The sequence below is a fragment of the Acomys minous genome, assembly GCF_964271855.1.
Source record: "Acomys minous genome assembly, chromosome: 2".
Classification (NCBI taxonomy): Eukaryota; Metazoa; Chordata; class Mammalia; order Rodentia; family Muridae; genus Acomys; species Acomys minous.
The window spans coordinates 20,166,339-20,185,078 of record NC_140484.1 but is presented as its reverse complement, the minus strand read 5'-3'; the positions used below and the strand labels follow the sequence as shown (position 1 = coordinate 20,185,078).

The 18,740-nt window shown below is 45.0% G+C and overlaps 1 protein-coding gene across 2 annotated transcripts in view; it reads left to right on the top strand.

Moving 5' to 3' along the window:
• ENTPD1 (ectonucleoside triphosphate diphosphohydrolase 1) overlaps nucleotides 1-18,740 on the top strand; it is a 119,913-nt gene that overhangs the window by 84,667 nt on the left and 16,506 nt on the right. For both annotated transcript variants that reach the window (XM_084772235.1, XM_084772236.1), the window contains exons 2-6: nucleotides 5,004-5,131; nucleotides 13,500-13,617; nucleotides 16,150-16,300; nucleotides 16,937-17,096; nucleotides 18,037-18,276. In XM_084772235.1, the coding sequence (XP_084628361.1) occupies nucleotides 5,004-5,131; nucleotides 13,500-13,617; nucleotides 16,150-16,300; nucleotides 16,937-17,096; nucleotides 18,037-18,276 (797 nt within the window). The remainder of the gene's footprint in view (nucleotides 1-5,003; nucleotides 5,132-13,499; nucleotides 13,618-16,149; nucleotides 16,301-16,936; nucleotides 17,097-18,036; nucleotides 18,277-18,740) is intronic.

Genomic DNA, 18,740 nt, shown 5'->3' with positions numbered 1-18,740 from the left:
CACAGAGACACACACCTACACAGACACTGACATGCATGCACACACACACCTATACAGACAGACATACACACACACACACACACCTATACACACACACACACACACACACACACACACACACACCAAATGCAATTTTTTTTTAAATTAAAGAAGGAAAAAGGGTATGGAGAAGAGTTTGACCTCCAGCTGAACCTAAGCCTGATGTTGGAGCAGCAAGAAAAAAGCCTTGGTGAATAATGAGGAGAATAGAATTCCCAAGTGGAGGAAATGTCACATTGAAAATAAAAATCTGAGAATCCAAAATTCAGTCATTCCCTTACCATGGGGACACAGCTGTGAACAAGCTATAAAAATAGTCCCAGCCCCCGGGGAGCACAGTGCAGATAATGACAAGGGTACCAGTCATTCCTGTCTTGGACACAGCAGGCAGCAGGAAGTAACCATAAATTCTCAACCAGGAGAGCCTGGGTTATAGAAGATGTCTGCAACCACCCAAAAGATGGATTCTGACAGGGAAGGGACCCAGGAAGTGAGGGAGCCCCTAGAAAGGGCCTGTGGGTCAGATAAGGGTGTCAGGAGCAAGGGCGTGGCCATATCCAAGGAACCTGGTACAAAGCCCCCAAACATGATTGTGGCCTAGGTGTGTGTCCTCTGATGGAGACAGTGGGGAGACTCTGACTCAGGAAGGAGGGAGTGAGCCTGCAGCATACCCCTGAACATCCGTGCACATGCCATCCCTGGCTGGGGACACAGGCCACCACAGTGCATCTCTGTCTCTCGTTAGTGCTGTTTTCTCCCATTGACATGCCTGGGTTACTCCAGATGTGGCACCCGGGAAGTCAGAGCAGTCCCCTTCGGTGCCTGGGATCCACAGAGGGAACTTTTGGTCGCCTTTGCCTGAGACTCACCACATGCATCAACATCAAAGCTTTTTAATCAATGGAAACATGTTTTGAAAGGTTACATTTTTGGTATCATGTAACAGAGATGCTGGGATTTCTCTTTACAGTGACATTTTGATAAACTGCTTGAGACTTTTCACTTTAATAGGATTCTAAGTGGACATCTTAGTGACTATTATGAAGAAATGAAGTAGGGATTTTTTTTCTTTGTAGCTTATTGGCTTGAAATTCTTCTGTATTTTACTAAGATCTGGGCTTCTTTTAGCTCTTTCTGTCACTTAAAGGAGGAAGTTATTAGTTGGTACTTGGCTCTCTAATGTTAAACGGAAAAGCCTGTTTACCTGTCACACGAAAGGGAAGAACTGTCAAGAAGGTGCAGCTCTGAATTCTCTACTGTAACCAACCAACTTAAAGAGAAAAGCAACTTTGTGCTTGGATAGTTTTGGTGAAATCATTTTTTGACTTTATAAAGTACCATGTTATGGGGCTGGGGATGCAGCTCAATTGATGGAGTGCTTGCCTAGCGTGCGTAAGGCCGGGGGTCTGGTTCCTTGGACCATATCAAACTTGTAAGTGCCACATGCTTGTAAGCGTAATTCTCAGGCAGTGACAACAGAGTGACCAGAACTTCACAGGCATCCCCAACTACACAGCAAAGTCAAGTCCAGCATGGGCTACATGAGACCCTGTTTCAAAAAAAAAAAACAACAAAAACTTTAAACCCCTACCCAGATCTAGCCAATGGACAGAACACTCTCCACAGTAGAGTGGAGAGTGGGATATGACTTTCTCACGTACTCTGGTGCCTCACCTTTGACCATGTCCCCTGGAGGGGGAGACCTGGTGGCACTCAGAGGAAGGACAGCAGGTTACCGAGAAGAGACTTGATACCCTATGAGCATATACAGGGGGAGGTAATCCCCCTCAGGAACAGTCATAGGGGAGGGGAGTAAGGGGAAAATGGGAGGGAGGGAAGAATGGGAGGATACAAGGGATGGGATAACCATTGAGATGTAACAAGAATAAATTAATTAAAAAAAGGAAAAAGAACCCACACCACCTTATGAGAGTGATGGAAACCACCTCGCTCTTGCCCGTGAGTCAGGTGAGCTGCTGTAAGCAGAAGAGTTGGCGCGAATTTTCATAATAAACCTACTTCAATAAACCTGTTTTAGCAAAACCAGATCTGAAAGACCTGCAGGCCAAAAGCAAGAGTGACGAAGGTGGGTCCTTTCCCCTTCTCACTCTTGGAAGTGGAAGCCAGAGACTTCCCCAGGCCGGGCAGGGGCACCCCTGCAGCCTACGCTTCCCCTTTCTGCCAGCCTGGACCTCCGCATCATCCAGCACCACTTCCTGTGGAGCGTCTGGTTTCCTGCCTGGGTCCAGGGCTTTTGAGAAGTTCTGTCAAAGGCAGTCTTGTTTACTCCTTTCTGGGTAATCACATGAAAAAACCAACAGCCGTTTTTTTTGGTAGTAAAGATTTTGAAAGTTATGTGCGGAAAATTTATATACTTACGTTCTTTTGCTTATCTTTAACAAGAAGTAAAAATATGGTGAGGGACTTGAGTAAGTTCTAGAAATGTGGATGTCATTACAAAAGCTGGATAAATGCAGAAAGCAGTCCAAGTGTTCAGTGATGATGAGGCTTAGCCAATATTTACATAGGAAAAGGAAAATAAATCCGAAGTCACGCTAAGCTAGCTACCACCTTGGCGCTTTTGCAGTCCCTACACTTTCTGGAATGTTCCCATTCCTTCTCATAGATGGTATTTCCCCATCACCCCACTCACAGAGAACTTTTCTTGACCTACGACCTAACACTATCTACCTCACGCCCCAGCTCTACAGCAGTCAATTTACCACACTCAATGGCTTTAGTTTCCTCTTTGTACTCATCATGACCTAAAATAATTTATTTACGAATCTCTTTTTTTGGGGGGGGGTTGTGTTTGTTTGTTTGTTTCTCTTTCCTAACGAATGGCTGGTTACTTCTAAAGAGTAGAGATCGTGCTGATCTCTTTCCTTTATAATAGTTTAGATGCTAAGAACAATGCCTAAGTAGATGCGGTAGGAAAATGAGTCAGCCAAATTGTCATTCGTGACAAGGAAATAACTAGACGGGTAGTCCTTTTCACCAGCCTCAGGAATGGAAAAATAGCATTTAAAATTCTATTACAAATGGCTCTTAGCTCCCCACACTACAAGCCTTCATCCAGATCCGTGCTTGGTTGCACTGTTTCAGCGTCACAGCTTTAGAAATGAAGAAGGGCACCACACAAAGATGTCCCTCCTGAGCCTGGGCCTCTAGAGTTCTGCCATCACAGGGGCCAGTGCTTCTACCACAGGGGCTGTACCTGCATGGTGTAGCTTCGAGTAGTTAACATCCTGGCACTGTGTCAAAGTGTAATCTTATGGGAGGATTGAGCTCAGAGATGGTCAGTGTAGCATCTCAACGTGACCCTGAGGACTCAGGTTTCCTCCGTCTCTCAGCTCTGCCATCAGCCTCTGTCATCTCATCCAGGCAGGACAGTGAGAAAGGAGAATGTCTGCATTTTTTCCACTAGTCTTACTCAAGCAGATGTCAGGTTATCAGGGAGCGTGATTAGGTATCCAACCATTGGGGAAACCTCCCCTAACAGGGGCGTGAGATCACACAAACTGAGCAGCTCCATCCCTTAGCTTAGGCAAGCAGGTCTCTAAACAAGGTGTGTGTTCACTCAGGAAGACAGGTAGGAGTGCAGTGGATTCCATTTGCTGTTCCTTCTTTGGAAGTAAGAGGTCATGGTCTGCTAGCATTTTGTCCTGAGTTTTGTACCATTTAGCCTGATGGATAGAGATTACTTGAAGACTCTGGGCTTGGTGCACCCATGTGGCAACAGCATTTTGGAAAGTTCAAGTTTCTGCTCAAGAGCATAAGGAAGAATTCCCATGTCAGTGCCCAGCGAGCTGCTGCTGAAAAAAGCAAAAGGGAAAAAGGGCGGCCCTCCTTTGGTCTCACTCTGTCCTCAAAGAAGAGAGAGAGAGAGAGAGAGAGAGAGAGAGAGAGAGAGAGAGAAAAGAAGAAGAAGAAGAAGAAGAAGAAGAAGAAGAAGAAGAAGAAGAAGAAGAAGAAGAAGAGAGGAGAGAGCCCATCCCATTTTCAAATGATTCAGTATTTTAAAAATAATTTTTAAGATTTATTTATTTAATGTAATGAGTACTCTAACTGCATATACACCTGCAGGCTAGCAGAGGGCATCAGATCATATTATAGATGGTTATGAGCCACCATGTGGTGGCTGGGAACTGAACTCAGGACCTTTGGAAGAGCAGCCAGTGCTCTTAACCACTGAGCCATCTCTCCATCCCCCAGAGGATTCTCTCTTATGTGTCCCCAAAGCCTAAGAAAAGGTCTGAAGATAATTGGAGAAGTTCACTGAAGAAGAGGTTGAGTCATCAAAGTGGATGGACTGACACAACCTTCCATTTCCTATGACCCAAATAAGTCCAGATGAAGTAACTTGATGTAATTGTTTTAGTGTCCTTTTAAGATGTCCTTTGTCAGGGCAAGGTTAAACCCAGAAGAGATTAGCTAATGGAGTGACAGGCTAAGGTGTCCAGAGCTCCCCTGTCTTAAGGCAATTGTCAGTTCACCATATAAATGTTTTGGGATCCAAAAGGTATCTCAAGGCAGAAAATGATACGCAGTGGTGGGATTTAATGTCTGATACATACATACACTGGATATTTTTTACGAATTAAATGTTTTGTGTATATTTAAAAAATGAAGAGGCCTATTCTGTCTTCTGTTGATAGGCACATCTGACCTATTCAATAAGACCCCCAGGTGACACCCTCCCTTGTCCCACTTATGCAAAAGGCCTGGTTTTGCCCATTCTTTTTTTCCATACCACCGACTTGGCCTTGGCCTATCATTGGTACAGACAAAACTTTTTATTCTTGAATTATTTCCAATAATTTACAATTATCCTGTAGATATGAACGAGCTTCTTATTAATGTCTCTGGTGTTTCTGGATGGTCATCATAAAACCAGACAAAGTCAAGAAAAATCAATGTTTGCTGATCTTGGACTCATGTTTTGGTTTTGGTTTTGGTTTCAGATTCTACGGTAAAGAGATTTTGCTCCAAAAATATTCTGATCATCCTTGGTTTCACCTCTGTCATCGCTGTAATAGCTTTGATTGCTGTGGGATTGACCCAGAACAAACCGTTGCCAGAAAATGTTAAGGCAAGTGAAATCACAAATATTTGGAACGCGGTCATTATTTTGTTTTATCTTTTAGTTAAAAAAGATAAAAAGATATATATATTTATATTTATATTTATAAGTATACTATTTTACATTTAAGCTGAAAAGACACTAAATATATCTACTAGGGGTTCACCTCACATGAGTAGGCCATTGAACACACATGTCATGTGAACAATGACATATGGAGAAGCTAACACGTCCAGGGAGGTCCTGGAATGCACATTTGAAGTACATGCTACTTGATGAGAAGAAGATGACCTATGAGCCTGGAAACTCTGAAACTTTCACCGCCCACCCACGCCACTTGCTTTGTAGAAAAGGCATGGGTGTTCCATTGGCATCTGTTTGTCACACAAGTTCAACCCAGTTGCGCTGTGTACAGCAGCCGCTTTGTCAGGACAGACACCGTCTCATTGACGGTGGTCTCCGCCTTTTAATGTTTAGTGGCATTGGCTCTCTTGGCAAGGCTTCACTCGCAGTGGAAGCCTCATGACATCTTGGTTTTGCTATTTGTTTACCAGCTCCGAGAGTAAGTGGCTGCTCTCTTGAGCTGACCTTTCTGCGTGGTTAGTGTTGCATCACTGGGGAGAAGGGCTGCTAAGGAGGCACACTTGAGCTCTGTGTTCTCAGGGTTTGCTGTGCTCAGGGCTGGCTCACAGTCACTCACAGTCATCCTCAAGTTGGCTGCGCTTCTGTTTTGTTACGCTGTTTGCTGAAAGAGAGCCAGGCCATCAGCATTTATTAAATAAAAAGTCTGCGTATCACAAGAGCAGCTATCTTGCCACTAAAGAGAACGTGGCAACGTCGCTGATTCATTCTGAACAAAGCTAATTTTCCATGCAAAAGTTAGCCATTTGCTGAAGTTACTTACTGATTCTTAATAAGACTCCTATCACATATTGGGAATGGAATGTGGCGCAGTACAGACAGATGTCCAGCATCATAGAGGGTCCCGTGGGACATCACTGCTTCAGTGTGCTCTCAGGCGACATCTCTGAAATGGGTCAAACCTCAGTTGAATGAATATGGTGTATTACAAAATCTAAAACAAGAACCAGAACCATTTTTATTGTGTGGACGATTCGTCACAGCCTACTAACCTATGTTAAGAAGTTTATTGATGAAAAGCACAGTTGGCCCTCAGAGTCTGTGGGACTGGTTCCAGGACACCCACCTTGAGTATCAAAACTGTGGCTAGTCAAGCCCTTTATGGTACCCAAAGAGTACCATTTGCATATAACCTATCTGAGGTTCTGAGATACAACTTTTTAAAATCATCTCTAGATTTCCCATAAAACCTAATATAATATAAAGGCTGTGAATTTACTTGCCATACTGTAATTTTTTAGGGAACAATGGCAAGAAGAAACTGTAGAGGTTTAATATGAACAAATTTTAGAAAATATCTTTGCTCTTCCATTTCCATATTTTTGCTCTGCTGTCTGCCACATTTTGTTCCGCCATTCTCCATGTGTGCAGAGCCCACGCACAGCAGAGTTGATTCTATTCACTTCTAAAGTGGCCTTACAGAAGACAGACTTTATTCAACTGTGTTTGTACACGGACTAGCCTTCTTTTATTTCTGCTTAACAGGATTTGGGGTCAGTCTTGCTGAGGAAGTGGTGACCTCTTGCGTGAGGGCACATCTGACCCAACACAGCCAGAGCACTCACTTTACTGTGCCTGTGTACTTACTTGGGCAGCTACCACTCAGTTCTAAACATCCTGAGGACAGGACTGGGTTTCATTCATCTCCGCATATAGTTTATGTCCTCATTTACTTAATAGACATTGAGCATTTAATCTGAGGCTCTGGAGATGGACCAGTGAGCAACACTGGAAGAGCATACACAGTTATGAGGAGGAGAAGGACATACTCATTCAAGTGTTAGCTGACAGCCAGCCTAGCACCTGACTCGAGTGGTGATGCTGTAGACATCCTCTTTACCATTGTGTGAATGCTCTGAACGAAGGCTCAGGAATCCGGCTTCTCAGATATCCTAAGGCATTCCCTTGCCATGGAAGTCAGTGACTCAGTGAGTCTGAGTACTAGGCTTGCACTTTCAGATGACTGATCTGTGCTTCTAAAAACGAAGGTGCCAGTGAAGTGGACAGCCAATTGTGATTCTAAATTTGTCCTTGGAAGAGTGCTTTTGTCTCCCTGAGTGTAGGTTAGGAGAGGCTTTGAATTTTGCTCTGTCCACCACTCCTTAATTTCCTTCTCCTAACTAGGCACTGGCTGTTGGTGTGCTTTTAGCATGAACATCCCACATCTTGACATGCAAACTGGCCTCATACCCATCAGCAGGCATGTGTTTAAAATGTCCCCGCTGTGTGAAATGTAGGCTCAGGGGGCAGGATATTTTCATCTCAATCACAGTAACAGCATCAGCAAGTGAATTCCTTCCTCTAAACCTCAGTTTCCTTACAGGTCAAGTAGAAATAGTAATAACACCTACTTGTATGGTGGGTCCGGGTTAAATGGAGTAGAACCAAGCGGTGGCTTGTTAGCGCATGTAGCACAGCAGAAGCCATGGACTTTGGTCCATCCTCAACACCTCTCTACAGAAGATGTGGTCCATGGAAGCCCCTCCCTCCTAAGCGTGTTGTAGTTTCTGAGCCAGCACTCTGCAGGGTTTCTCACTGCTGCAGAAGGGTGGTGGCCTTCCCCAAATCTGCTTTTCCAAATAGGACTGAAATGGTATTCTGGAATTGTCATTTTTTATTCTCTTTTTATGGAGAAGTTGAAAGAATTTGCTTTGGCTTGTACTCCTAAGTGCTGGGAAGTATCTGTTGGCATTGTTACTTTACTGTATCGTGACATCATCCATTTTAAGGACCATCATGTGGAGATGGATGGTGGTGATGGTGGAAAAACAATGAGGATAGAAGCAACAGCCGCTAAAATGGTTCACATAGAGCCGGGCGCAGTGGTGCACGCCTGTGATCCCAGCACTCGGGAGGCAGAGGCAAGCAGATCTCTATGAGTTCGAGGACAGCCTGGTCTACAAAGTGAGTCTAGGACAGCCAAGACTACACAAAGAAACTCTGCCTAAAAAAAAAAACAAAAACAAAAACAAAAAACAAAAAAAAACCAAACCCAAACCAAAAAAGTTCACATGGTACCTTCTGTATTATGTATATTTTACCACAGGTTTAAAAACAACAACAAAATAAGAGTTTTTATTCAAGATTTAATAATTCTAACTAAAGAAACAAAGACAAGAATAAGACATTTCTAGATGTTTATCATCTCCACAGGCATCTCTGTGGCTAGCCTACCTTGTTTATAGCGTATTAGAGATGCATTGTAAAAGATAAGCTTTGTTTATAAACCCAGGCTTCCTTAGCCAGACCAACAGCACCGCTGAAGTCACTGTTAAAGCTACAAGAAAGAGGCAAGGCAAGGATCCAGTATTTCTAAAAGGGCCCCGTGACGTTGCCCCTGGTAGCTGGAGTCCATTTCCCCTTTTAATTGCTAGAATAGACTATCACGAAAGCATAATTTGTAAAGAGTGGACATTTACTTTCTCCAGAACTTTCTCTTCTGGAGACTGGAAAGTTCAAGGTCCATGTTGTAAGGGTACTTCAAGTTTAGGAAGGACCTAATCTCTGTTTCCAAAAGGACATCTTGAATGCTAATTTCTAGCAGGAGAACTCCACTCCTCTTTGTATGGCAGTGGGTTAGAGGGTTAGAAAATGACAGGCCGCTTCCCAGGGCCCACTTCATTGGGCCATTGATTTACTCATGAAAGTAGCACCATGTCCTGAGCACTCATCGGCCCCACCTCCCCGCATGCTCACATGGGGACTCGGTTCCCAGCATACTCATATTGGAGAGGAAGCCATTAAACTAAAGTACCTGGCTGTGCAGTGTGGGGTAGAGTGCGCAGAACAGCCCCAATGTTACCGCTTTAGATTATGAGACTGTAGGTAGGTTAGAGCAAGGTGGTTTCCACAGAAAGACCACAACTCTATGAAAATGACTGGAAGGAAGCAAAGATCCAGTGATCTAGATGTCTTTCCCCTTCATTTTCAAGGTGATATTTAATACATTCTTGACACTCTTAAAATAGGAAATACTACTGGAATAATAATAACAATAACAATAAATAATGGAATGTCAGATTTCTTCCTCACTATTGAAATCTTATTTCTTCCTTTAATATGAAAGGCATACTTATAGAGGGTTTTAGAAATGCTTTACATATGTGCTACAGGAAAACATTGTGGCCTAAAGGGTTCATTAGCAATGGGATGGTGAATCCAGGAAGGAGGGAGAAGGGACATTCCCTAACCTTCCGGGAAAGTTGATTTGCTGAGATCCTGCAGCCCTGGGTGTCCTAGAACATGCTCTGGGAAACACTGTGCTGGTGGTGGACAGAGCACAAGGTGGGGACCATCTGGGCTCTTGGGGGATATTGGAACTACCAGAGGCCAACTCCCAAATGTACAGACTGAGAACAGAGACTGTCCACCTTTAGCTGCTCTCAAATATCAACTTAGCCAGGTGGTGGTGGTGGTGCACACCTGTGATCTCAACACCTGGCAGGCAGAGGCAGGTGGGTCTCCAGGTTCTAGGCCAGCCTAGTCTAAAGGCTACACAAAGAAACCCCATCTCAACACACACACACACACACACACACACACACACACACACACACACACACACATAGCATATATATCAAATAGTTGATATACATATATATAGCCAACTATTTGTTTGATGAAACAATTTAGGAGGCAACCCAAATCAGCCCTCAGTGGGCATGGCTCACAGGTTAGCCTTCCAGTGCACAGGGTGGAATGTCCTCTGTTCTTGTGGAATGTCCAGTGCTACCAACTTAAATACTTGCAAAAAAAAAAATGTAATAATGTTTTCACTTTTCAGTGTCTCACTGTGTAGGGCCTTAGGGAAACAGGCTGACAAAAGTGAGGCTGGCTCCTTGGCTGTTCTGGGGCAGGGGAGCGGGTGGCTTTCATGTTAACAAAAATAGAAAGAATAGGACGTCCTGATTCCAGATAAAGGCCGCTTGCTGCTGTCTGGCTCGCTTTTATCATATGCCACTATGGCTGCAACATTTTCTGGTAGGAAGAACTCAGAGGCCCTCCTGGGGAACAATGGAATTTTTCAGTGTATAACCCCAAAGCCTTTTCTCAAACCCTGGGAGGTTTTCTTGGGGTCCTAAAGGTCCCAGACCCCCAGTCAGCATCCCTCCCTTCCCTCTGTGATCATCTGGGTCAGTTCTTAGACTCCCATGACTCAGAGGAGCCTGCCCTATTTACTTCTTGGTGGTGCTTAAAGCATATATACAGATCCTTCCTCCCCCTACCCCACCCCAGAGACAGGGTTTCTCTGTGTAACCTTGGCTGTCCTGGACTCACTTTGTAGACCATGCTGGCCTGGAACTCACAGTGATCTCACTGCTTCTGCCTCTGCCTCTCTGAGTGCTGGGATTACAAGCATACACCACTGCGCCTGGCTAGATCCTTTTCCTTTTGAGCACATAAAACTAATTACTAAAGCAACCCACCCCCCACCCCCACACACACACTGTGCATAAGAAGGCAGAGAACACTGAGGAGGTATTGGAGGGTCAGAGATCCTCAGGAGATCTGTACATTGCTGCCTCCCATCGAAATGGAATGATTCTAGGTACCTAAGAGGCTCTGCCTTTACCTATTCTTAGTGGCCCATGGAGGTCTCTTAAGAATTCTCATTCCTAGCCAGGCATGGTGGTGCACACCTTTAATCACAGCACTCAGGAGAAAGAGGCAGGCAGATTGCTGTGAGTGCGAGTCCAGGACAGCCAGGGCTACACAGAGAAACCCTGTCTCGAAACCACCCCCCCCCCAAAAAAAAGAATTCTCATTTCTATCTTTTCTGTCTGTAAGTTCTTAAGTATTGATAGATGAGAAAATATAGACTTATATAAGTTTACATTACAAATATGTAAATTAATCATTTTCAAGTGAAAGACCACATTTTGAACTGCACAGCTCAAATGGCACCATTCCTCTGCTTTTATTTCTCTTACTTTCACACTAGAGATGATTAAAAAATGAATGCTCAAGTGCTGGCGAGACGACTCTGATGAAGTACTTTCTGGGTGAGCATGAGGACCAGAGTTCTGATTCCCAGGGCTCCATAAATGTCAGAGGGCGTGGCAGCCTGTGGAATCCCACCATTCAGAAGGTGGAGATTGGGGATCCCCATAGTAACCTGGCTAGACAGACTAGCCATATTGGTGACCCTGCCCCAGTGAGCATGGTGGAAAACAATTGAGGGAGACTCCTGGTGTCGGCCCCAGGCCTCTACATGCAGTCACATACATGTGCCCACATGCATGTGAACGTACATACTCACAGGACACCACTTACACATACTTACGTTAAAAAAAATATATGTGCCATCATGTTGTTCTTCTAGAGCCCATGGAAGACATCACTAATCAATATCAAATTTATCCCCAATTTGAGAATAAAATCAAAACTGAATATTAGTTGATCAAAATGGACATTTGACAGTCTACTCCAGAGTAGAGGTAGCTTTAAAAAAAGAAAGAAAGAAAGAAAGCTTTTATTCCATAAAAGTGAAGTCCACAAGAATGTTCAAGGCAGCTATACTCCTAATCGTGTCAATTATAATCCAAATGTCTATCGACATTGGAATAAAATGTAATATATGCACACAGTGGAATACGCTACAGCAAGGGAAAAGCATGAACAAAGGACACGGTTTGGATGAAGTTTATAAGGTAGAGTGAAAGAGATCACACCTAGTGGGCATGCTCTGTGATTTCCCTTTTTTACAGTTCAAAACAGACAGGAATCATCTTTGGTGACAATTGTCCAAACAGTGAGTGATCCTTAAGGAAATGACTAAGAGGCGTATCAGGGCGTCTGCTGGGCTAGTAAATATTCTGTATCTTCCTTTTGCTGGTGGCAGACGGGTGTGCATGGAGCATCTCCCCGTAACCTGGCACTTAGCCCCTGCCCCATGTTCCTCAGATAAGGCCTCGATTCTGAGCCTAATTCAGACTAGCTTTATTAACTAGCCTTCTGGTAGTTTCTTATCTATATAAAAAGAATAAAAAATAGCCCTCATTTCCCGGCGTTGTTCTGAGTTCAAATAAGAGAGTTCATATCTAAAACACTTCACACAATCCCTGTGTGGTTGGTACATCATCAACACACCCAGAAACCCAATGTGGTGACTTCGCTCCTCCTCTTTCTTCTTCTAACCACCCAGTTCATCTTCACGTTGCCTTTCCCTCTTAGCTTCTGTGTGTCAAGTACACATGTATATATAGACATTCCTGCACACGTGTGCGCATGCATGTGGAGGCCAGAGGGCAACCTCAGGTGTCATTCCTCCATAGGGACCATCCACCCTACTTTTTTGAAACAGCCCTCACTGGGGCCTGGGCCTTGAGGATCTGGCCGGGCTAGCTGATCGCTGAGCCTCCCCTACCCGCTGCCTCTGCAGGTCGGGGTTGCAGGCACAGCACCATGCCTGGCTTTTCATGCGGGCGCTGGGGCTCGACACCCTTTGCTGCCTGAGCTGCCTCCCTATGCTCCCTTTCTCCCAATTTCATTTATTCCTGAAACCTTCTCCTCCTCCTTTTAAAGAGCTGCAGACTCTTTATAATGAAGTTTATATGCCTTAGAATACACAGAATACAACTTCACAGTTATTTTTTTTTTCCTGAATACAAACAAAGCAAGGCCACTTGGTGTTTCACCCTTAGAATTGCAATGCACACTCGCTGAACCCAAATCAGATGAACACATTTGTTGTGTCTAGGCAGCCGCCATGGGTTTGCTTGGTGGTCACCGGGCTTGTCTGCAAATTAGAATCCCACAGGATCTTATCAGGACGCTGACGACCAGACCACTTAAAACCAGTGTGTGAGGCGGGATGGGGCATCAGCCTCTGGAGCTCCCAGCTGATCTCCGGGTGTGGACAAGCTTGAGAAGCACTGGACTCGGTTTCCGTTCCTTCTACAGTGTCTCAGCTGCTTCTGCATGTGGGTCTGATCCTGGCTGCACAGTAGAGTCACCAAGCGTTTCCTAAATAGCCTCATGGCTCAGGCCTGCCCTGGGCAAGGCCTGGCTGTTTCTAAGGTGCAGCCAGCACCAAGAGTCCTTATGTAGAGGTGTGGTGTGCTGGCAGTCCTTGGCACAAGAGTCACTCTAGTCCCCAGCACCAAATGTTATACTTGGCTAAGAGTAGTTTCTCTTTATGGGTTGAACTCCTGTCCGTGTCTACTTCCTTTGCAAGCTAAATGAGGAGAAGTGTGGTGTCACGCTGATAAGTGGTTTAAATTTGCTTCGCCCTCAGTATGGCATTGTGCTGGATGCAGGGTCTTCACACACCAACTTGTACATCTACAAGTGGCCAGCTGAGAAGGAGAATGACACAGGAGTGGTGCACCAGTTAGAAGAATGTCAAGTGAAAGGTAAGATGGAGGCCAGGGAAGGGGGGAGAGTGGGACAGAGCACGAGAGGCGCTAACAGTACATAAGAGCAAAAGGAGGGACACAGCGGAGTTGCTGCTGGTTTGTCATTATCTGTAACATGACGTTGGGCTGGGCCTAGCAGCACCGGCTGGTAAGCCGGGGGGATCACGACGTTCCGGGCTGCCTGGACCACAGTGTGAGTTCATGGCCAGCCTGGACAATTTAGGAAGACTCTGCCTTAAACAAGACATGGATGTAGCTCAGCAGCCAACATATGCCTCACATGCATGAGGCCCATGGTGAATCCCTATTACGGCCAATAATTATAATAATATTGAAATCAATCCTTGAAAAAGAAGCAAATTGAAAAGCAGCTGAAATGGTTTGTGTAGTCATGATGTCCTAGGTTAGATTCCCACCAATAGACACACACACACACACACACACACACACACACACACACACACACACACAGAACCGAGTAATAATAGCTCTCATCAATAAAGCACTTCTGTGTGTCCTGCACTAGGAACTCCACATGCATTTTCTCACTCTCAGGATCTGTTGGGTGAGTAGCAGCAAGAGTCCAGGCCCCTCGCTGCACTGCTCCCGGCTCCCACACAAGCTCTGCCTTATGTGCTGATAACTCACCCCCACCCCCAAGTCAATTTCCAAGTCACACCTGAGGATGACTGACTGCTCAGCACCCCTGACCTGCTCCATCCTTTTTTCCTCCATGCACCAGACATCACAGCGCACCACCATCCCTGTGACCTTTGTCTCTCTTGGCCTTTTGAGCCATGAACACACTGTTTCTTTTCCAACAGGTAAACCAGATCCAGGAGCAGAGCTGACTTTAATCTTACAGCCTGTAGCTTCCTAAAGGCTACACCCTTCACTTCACTGCTGTTCATTTTGTTCACTGACCTCCTTTCTGTCTTTCTTTTTTTGTTTTGTTTTGTTTTGTTTTTGAGACAGGGTTTCTCTATGTATCCCTGGCTGTCCTAGACTCACTTTGTAGACCAGGCTGGCCTCGAACTCACAGAGATCCTCCTGCTTCTGCTAACGTAACATGGGGCTTCTCATTAGATTAAACAAACAGGCTGTTTAAAAGTCCATTTGTATAATCACCTTGAACGCAAACTCTTGCTAGGAAGCGCTCTGGAATCCAGCACAGAGTGGGATGGAAACATGGCAGTGTTACACTCGGGAGTCCTGGCTCCAGCTCTCTCCATAGCAACCATCAGTTTGCTCTAAAGTTGGAATAACAGTCTTAGTACTGGAGTGGAAAAGACTCTCAGGATACACAGATTCTGTTTCTGTTTATTCTAACAAAGGAAGAAACCCCATAAATTTTAGGGCACACGCTATGACAGAGCTAGGTAACAGCACGTTCTGTCTTTTCAGGAAAAGCCAGTGTGCCGGGTGCTTTACTCTGATTTTTGCACTAAATGTTATCTTTACCTAGGTCCACTAGGAACCATCGTTGCCAATTACAACTCTGTGGAAAGATCATTCAAAAGTGGGTAACAGAGAAGCCACTGCAAGATCTGCATTACTGGCAGAACATTACTCAATTGAATGTGAAATTGCACCACCTTGTGGCTACATTGCTATACACCAGGCTTTACTGGCAAGGTTTATAAGTACATCAAACTCATGTATTAGCTACTTTTTTTTTCCCCCACTGCTATAATTAAACAGGAGAGAGAAACTTAAGGAAAGAAGTGCTTATATTGGCTCTTGGTTCTAAGGGAAACAGTCTGTGACTGTGGGGAAAGCATGGTGATGGGAACTTTTTCACCTCCCTAGCGTTGTCCTTTCTCACTTTTGTTCAGTCCAGAACCCCAGCACCAGGATAGTGCTGCCCACATCTTTCCTCCCCAGTTAAACCTCTCTGCACACAGCCTCACGGGCAATGCTCAAAGAGTACCACGTTCATTTGCCAGGTGCTTCTTACTGTAATTAAGTTGACAGTAAAAATTAACCACTATTCTCTCTAAGAAACACAGCCTAATGTATGTCATATCAAGAAGGCTTTTCTTGGGCTGCAGAGATGGCTCAGCAGTAAAGAGCACTGTCGGCTCTTCCAGGGGTCCTGAGTTCAGTTCTCCCAGCAACTACGTGGTGTCTCACAAACATCTATATAGACCTTCTAATGCCCTCTTCTGGCTTGCAGGCAGGTGTACGTGCAGATAGAGCACTCATGCACATAAAGTAAATGAAGAAGTCTTGTTTGTTTTGGTTTTCCTTTTCTTTCTTTCTTAATTTTTTTTTAATTAAAAAAAATTTTTTTTTGAGTCAGGATTTCTCTTTGTAGACCAGGCTGTTCTGGAACTCACTCTGTAGGCCAGGCTGGCCTTGAACTCAGAGATCTGCCTCTGCCTCCCAAGTGCTGAGAGCAAAGGCTTGTGCCAGAACTGCCTGGCTCCTTCCGTTTTCTTAGCAAACACTTTTCCTTAATATAGTCAAGATATGCTCCACACCTTTTTTTTTTTTAAAAGAGTTTTTGTCTTCTCTATCTTTCTGTAGGTCCTGGAATCTCAAAATACGCCCAGAAAACAGATGAACTAGGCACATACCTGGCTGGGTGCATGGAAATGTCCATTGAACTGATCCCGACGGCTAAGCAGCAGGAGACCCCTGTTTACCTGGGAGCCACGGCAGGCATGCGCTTACTTAGGTAGAGACTAGGGTACTAGGCTGTAGAGGCAGTGCTGAGGTGCTTGGGATTATGGGACTTAGAGTTAGGGCAGCTGTTCCTGTGAGAGCCCCAGCTGGTACATCCTCTCATCAGGGCATCTTAGGAACAATCACATCTCGTCCTCATAGGGCAGCCCCCAAAGCTCCCTTAGGTCGCAGAGTTCCAAACAGTCCTGAGAACTGAATGAAAAGAAGATTTTTTTCCCCCAAGGCTGACTTCAGGGGAACTTGGGTATCTGTTACTCGTCTCTACAGCCCTAACTGACGACACTCAGAGTCTAAACTGACGTCACTACAGGGGCCACAGTGACAGCTAAAACCTCACATACCAGCTCTCAGTATGGCTAGAGAGCATCAAGCTACCACCATAGTCACTTTAAAAACTGCTTTAGGAACCAGGGAGCAAAGCTAAACTGGTGCTTTAAAAAGACACATCTACTCAATGATTCGAGGATTTGGGTTTGGAGAGACAGAGCCAAAATGATGGCTCCTGTGAGAGCCATGCACAGGATCCTGGTGCCTCCCAGTCCGGGGTGTTAGGTTGTCTAGCTGAAATGGGTAAGAATAACTACAAAGACAAAAAAAAAATGATAACCTCACCTCCTCTTTTGTGTAGAATGGAAAGCGAACAAGCCGCAGACAAGGTCCTGGCTGAAGTGTCAAGAATCCTCAGCAACTACCCCTTTGACTTCCAGGGTGCCAAGATCATCACTGGACAAGAGGAAGGGGCCTACGGATGGATTACTATCAACTATCTCTTGGGCAAATTCACTCGGGTAAATACCTCGCACCAGGGTGGTGGTTCCTAGAGGCTCAGTGCCATTGCCAGCCTAAGCAATATATGGGTCTTTAGTAAATGAATGATGGGTGGGTAAGTGAAGAAAATGGACGTACTCGAACACTTGTAACCATCACTAGAGGTACCTTCGCCTTGCTGTTACTGCTGGAGAATGTTAAAGCCACGTCTCCATCTCAGGGAGACACAAAGGAAAAGAAAATCGAATTTAAAGATTGGATTTTTAAAAATCACGTACATGTGTGTGCCTCTGTGTGGGTATGTGCACATGAGAACACGTGTCTTCAGAGGTCAGAAGAGGCTGTCAGATCTCCTGGAACTGGAGTTACGTGCAGCTGTGAGCCTCCCAATGTTAGGAATCAAATTCACGTCCTCTGCTAATGCAGTATGTGCTCTTAACTACTGAGCGCTTCCTTGCCCCAAAATATATTGCACATCTTACTTAAAGTAAGACTAACTGGGAAGAGACTAAATGAAACTGAGGTGGGAGAATTGCGAGTTGGGAAGTCCAGCCTGAGCAACATAGTAAGATGAAGGTTAAAGTAAAGCAAACGAGACTATATCTCCTAAGTAAGGAGTGCTTAGGACTCCGCCCGTGGTGTGACTCCTTCCTCAGAACAGCCACAGGCGGTACATTATCATCCCTATTAGTAGAGCTACCCAGATGATGCTTAAATGTAGAGTCTTTGTGGCCCAGGTCACTTAGCTGGTGACTGAGTGGGGATTTGTACTTGACTGTGAGTCATAGTCTTCCAGGCCCCACATTGCTCTTCTCTGGGCCGGGTCTTCAAAGCCCTCTTGCTGGCTGTTGGCCTGGTACTCATCTGGGAACCTGCATAGGCTTTACCCCATTATCTGCCCCTCTGGTCCTCTACCTCAGGAGGATGTCCTGAGACTTCCAGCAAAATTCTTTCTTTCAGAAACGCACTTGGCTAAACCTCATCTCACCAGATAGCCAGAAACAAGAGACCTTTGGCGCTTTAGATCTTGGCGGAGCCTCTACACAGATCACCTTCGTGCCCCTAAATAGCACCATAGAGGCTCCAGAAAACTCTCTGCAGTTTCGTCTCTATGGTGAGGACTACACTGTGTACACCCACAGCTTCCTGTGCTATGGGAAGGACCAGGCACTCTGGCAGAAACTGGCCAAGGACATTCAGGCAAGTGCGACTCAATTCCGTTCTGCTCTCCCCACATCTGGTCCTCAGCCCCCACATCCTGTTGTTTCCCCTTTGTAATCAGTAACTAGTCTGAAGCTGGTCCCTTCTACATCTGGTGGACCCCTGTGAGCTGTTCCGCCCAGCCATCCCCTCCCATGTTTGTTTACTGCACTATCTCCAAGGACACCGCTCAGATCTTTTCTTGGCAATTAATTTCTGGCCCCAATGGTGATGATATTGCAAGTTGCATGCTAGTTAGAGTATTGTTTTGGGGGAGGAGTGACCATTTATAAGTTTGTCTACACCATTTTTTAATCAGGGAGGAGAAAAAAAAAACACTGCAGGGAAAATAAAGGATTTGTCAATCAATACTTTAAATATTGTCCCCAGATGCTCTCTGGATTTTGAATAAAAGAATAAATACTTGATGTAATGAGATTTCCAGACACACTGTGGCAAATAAA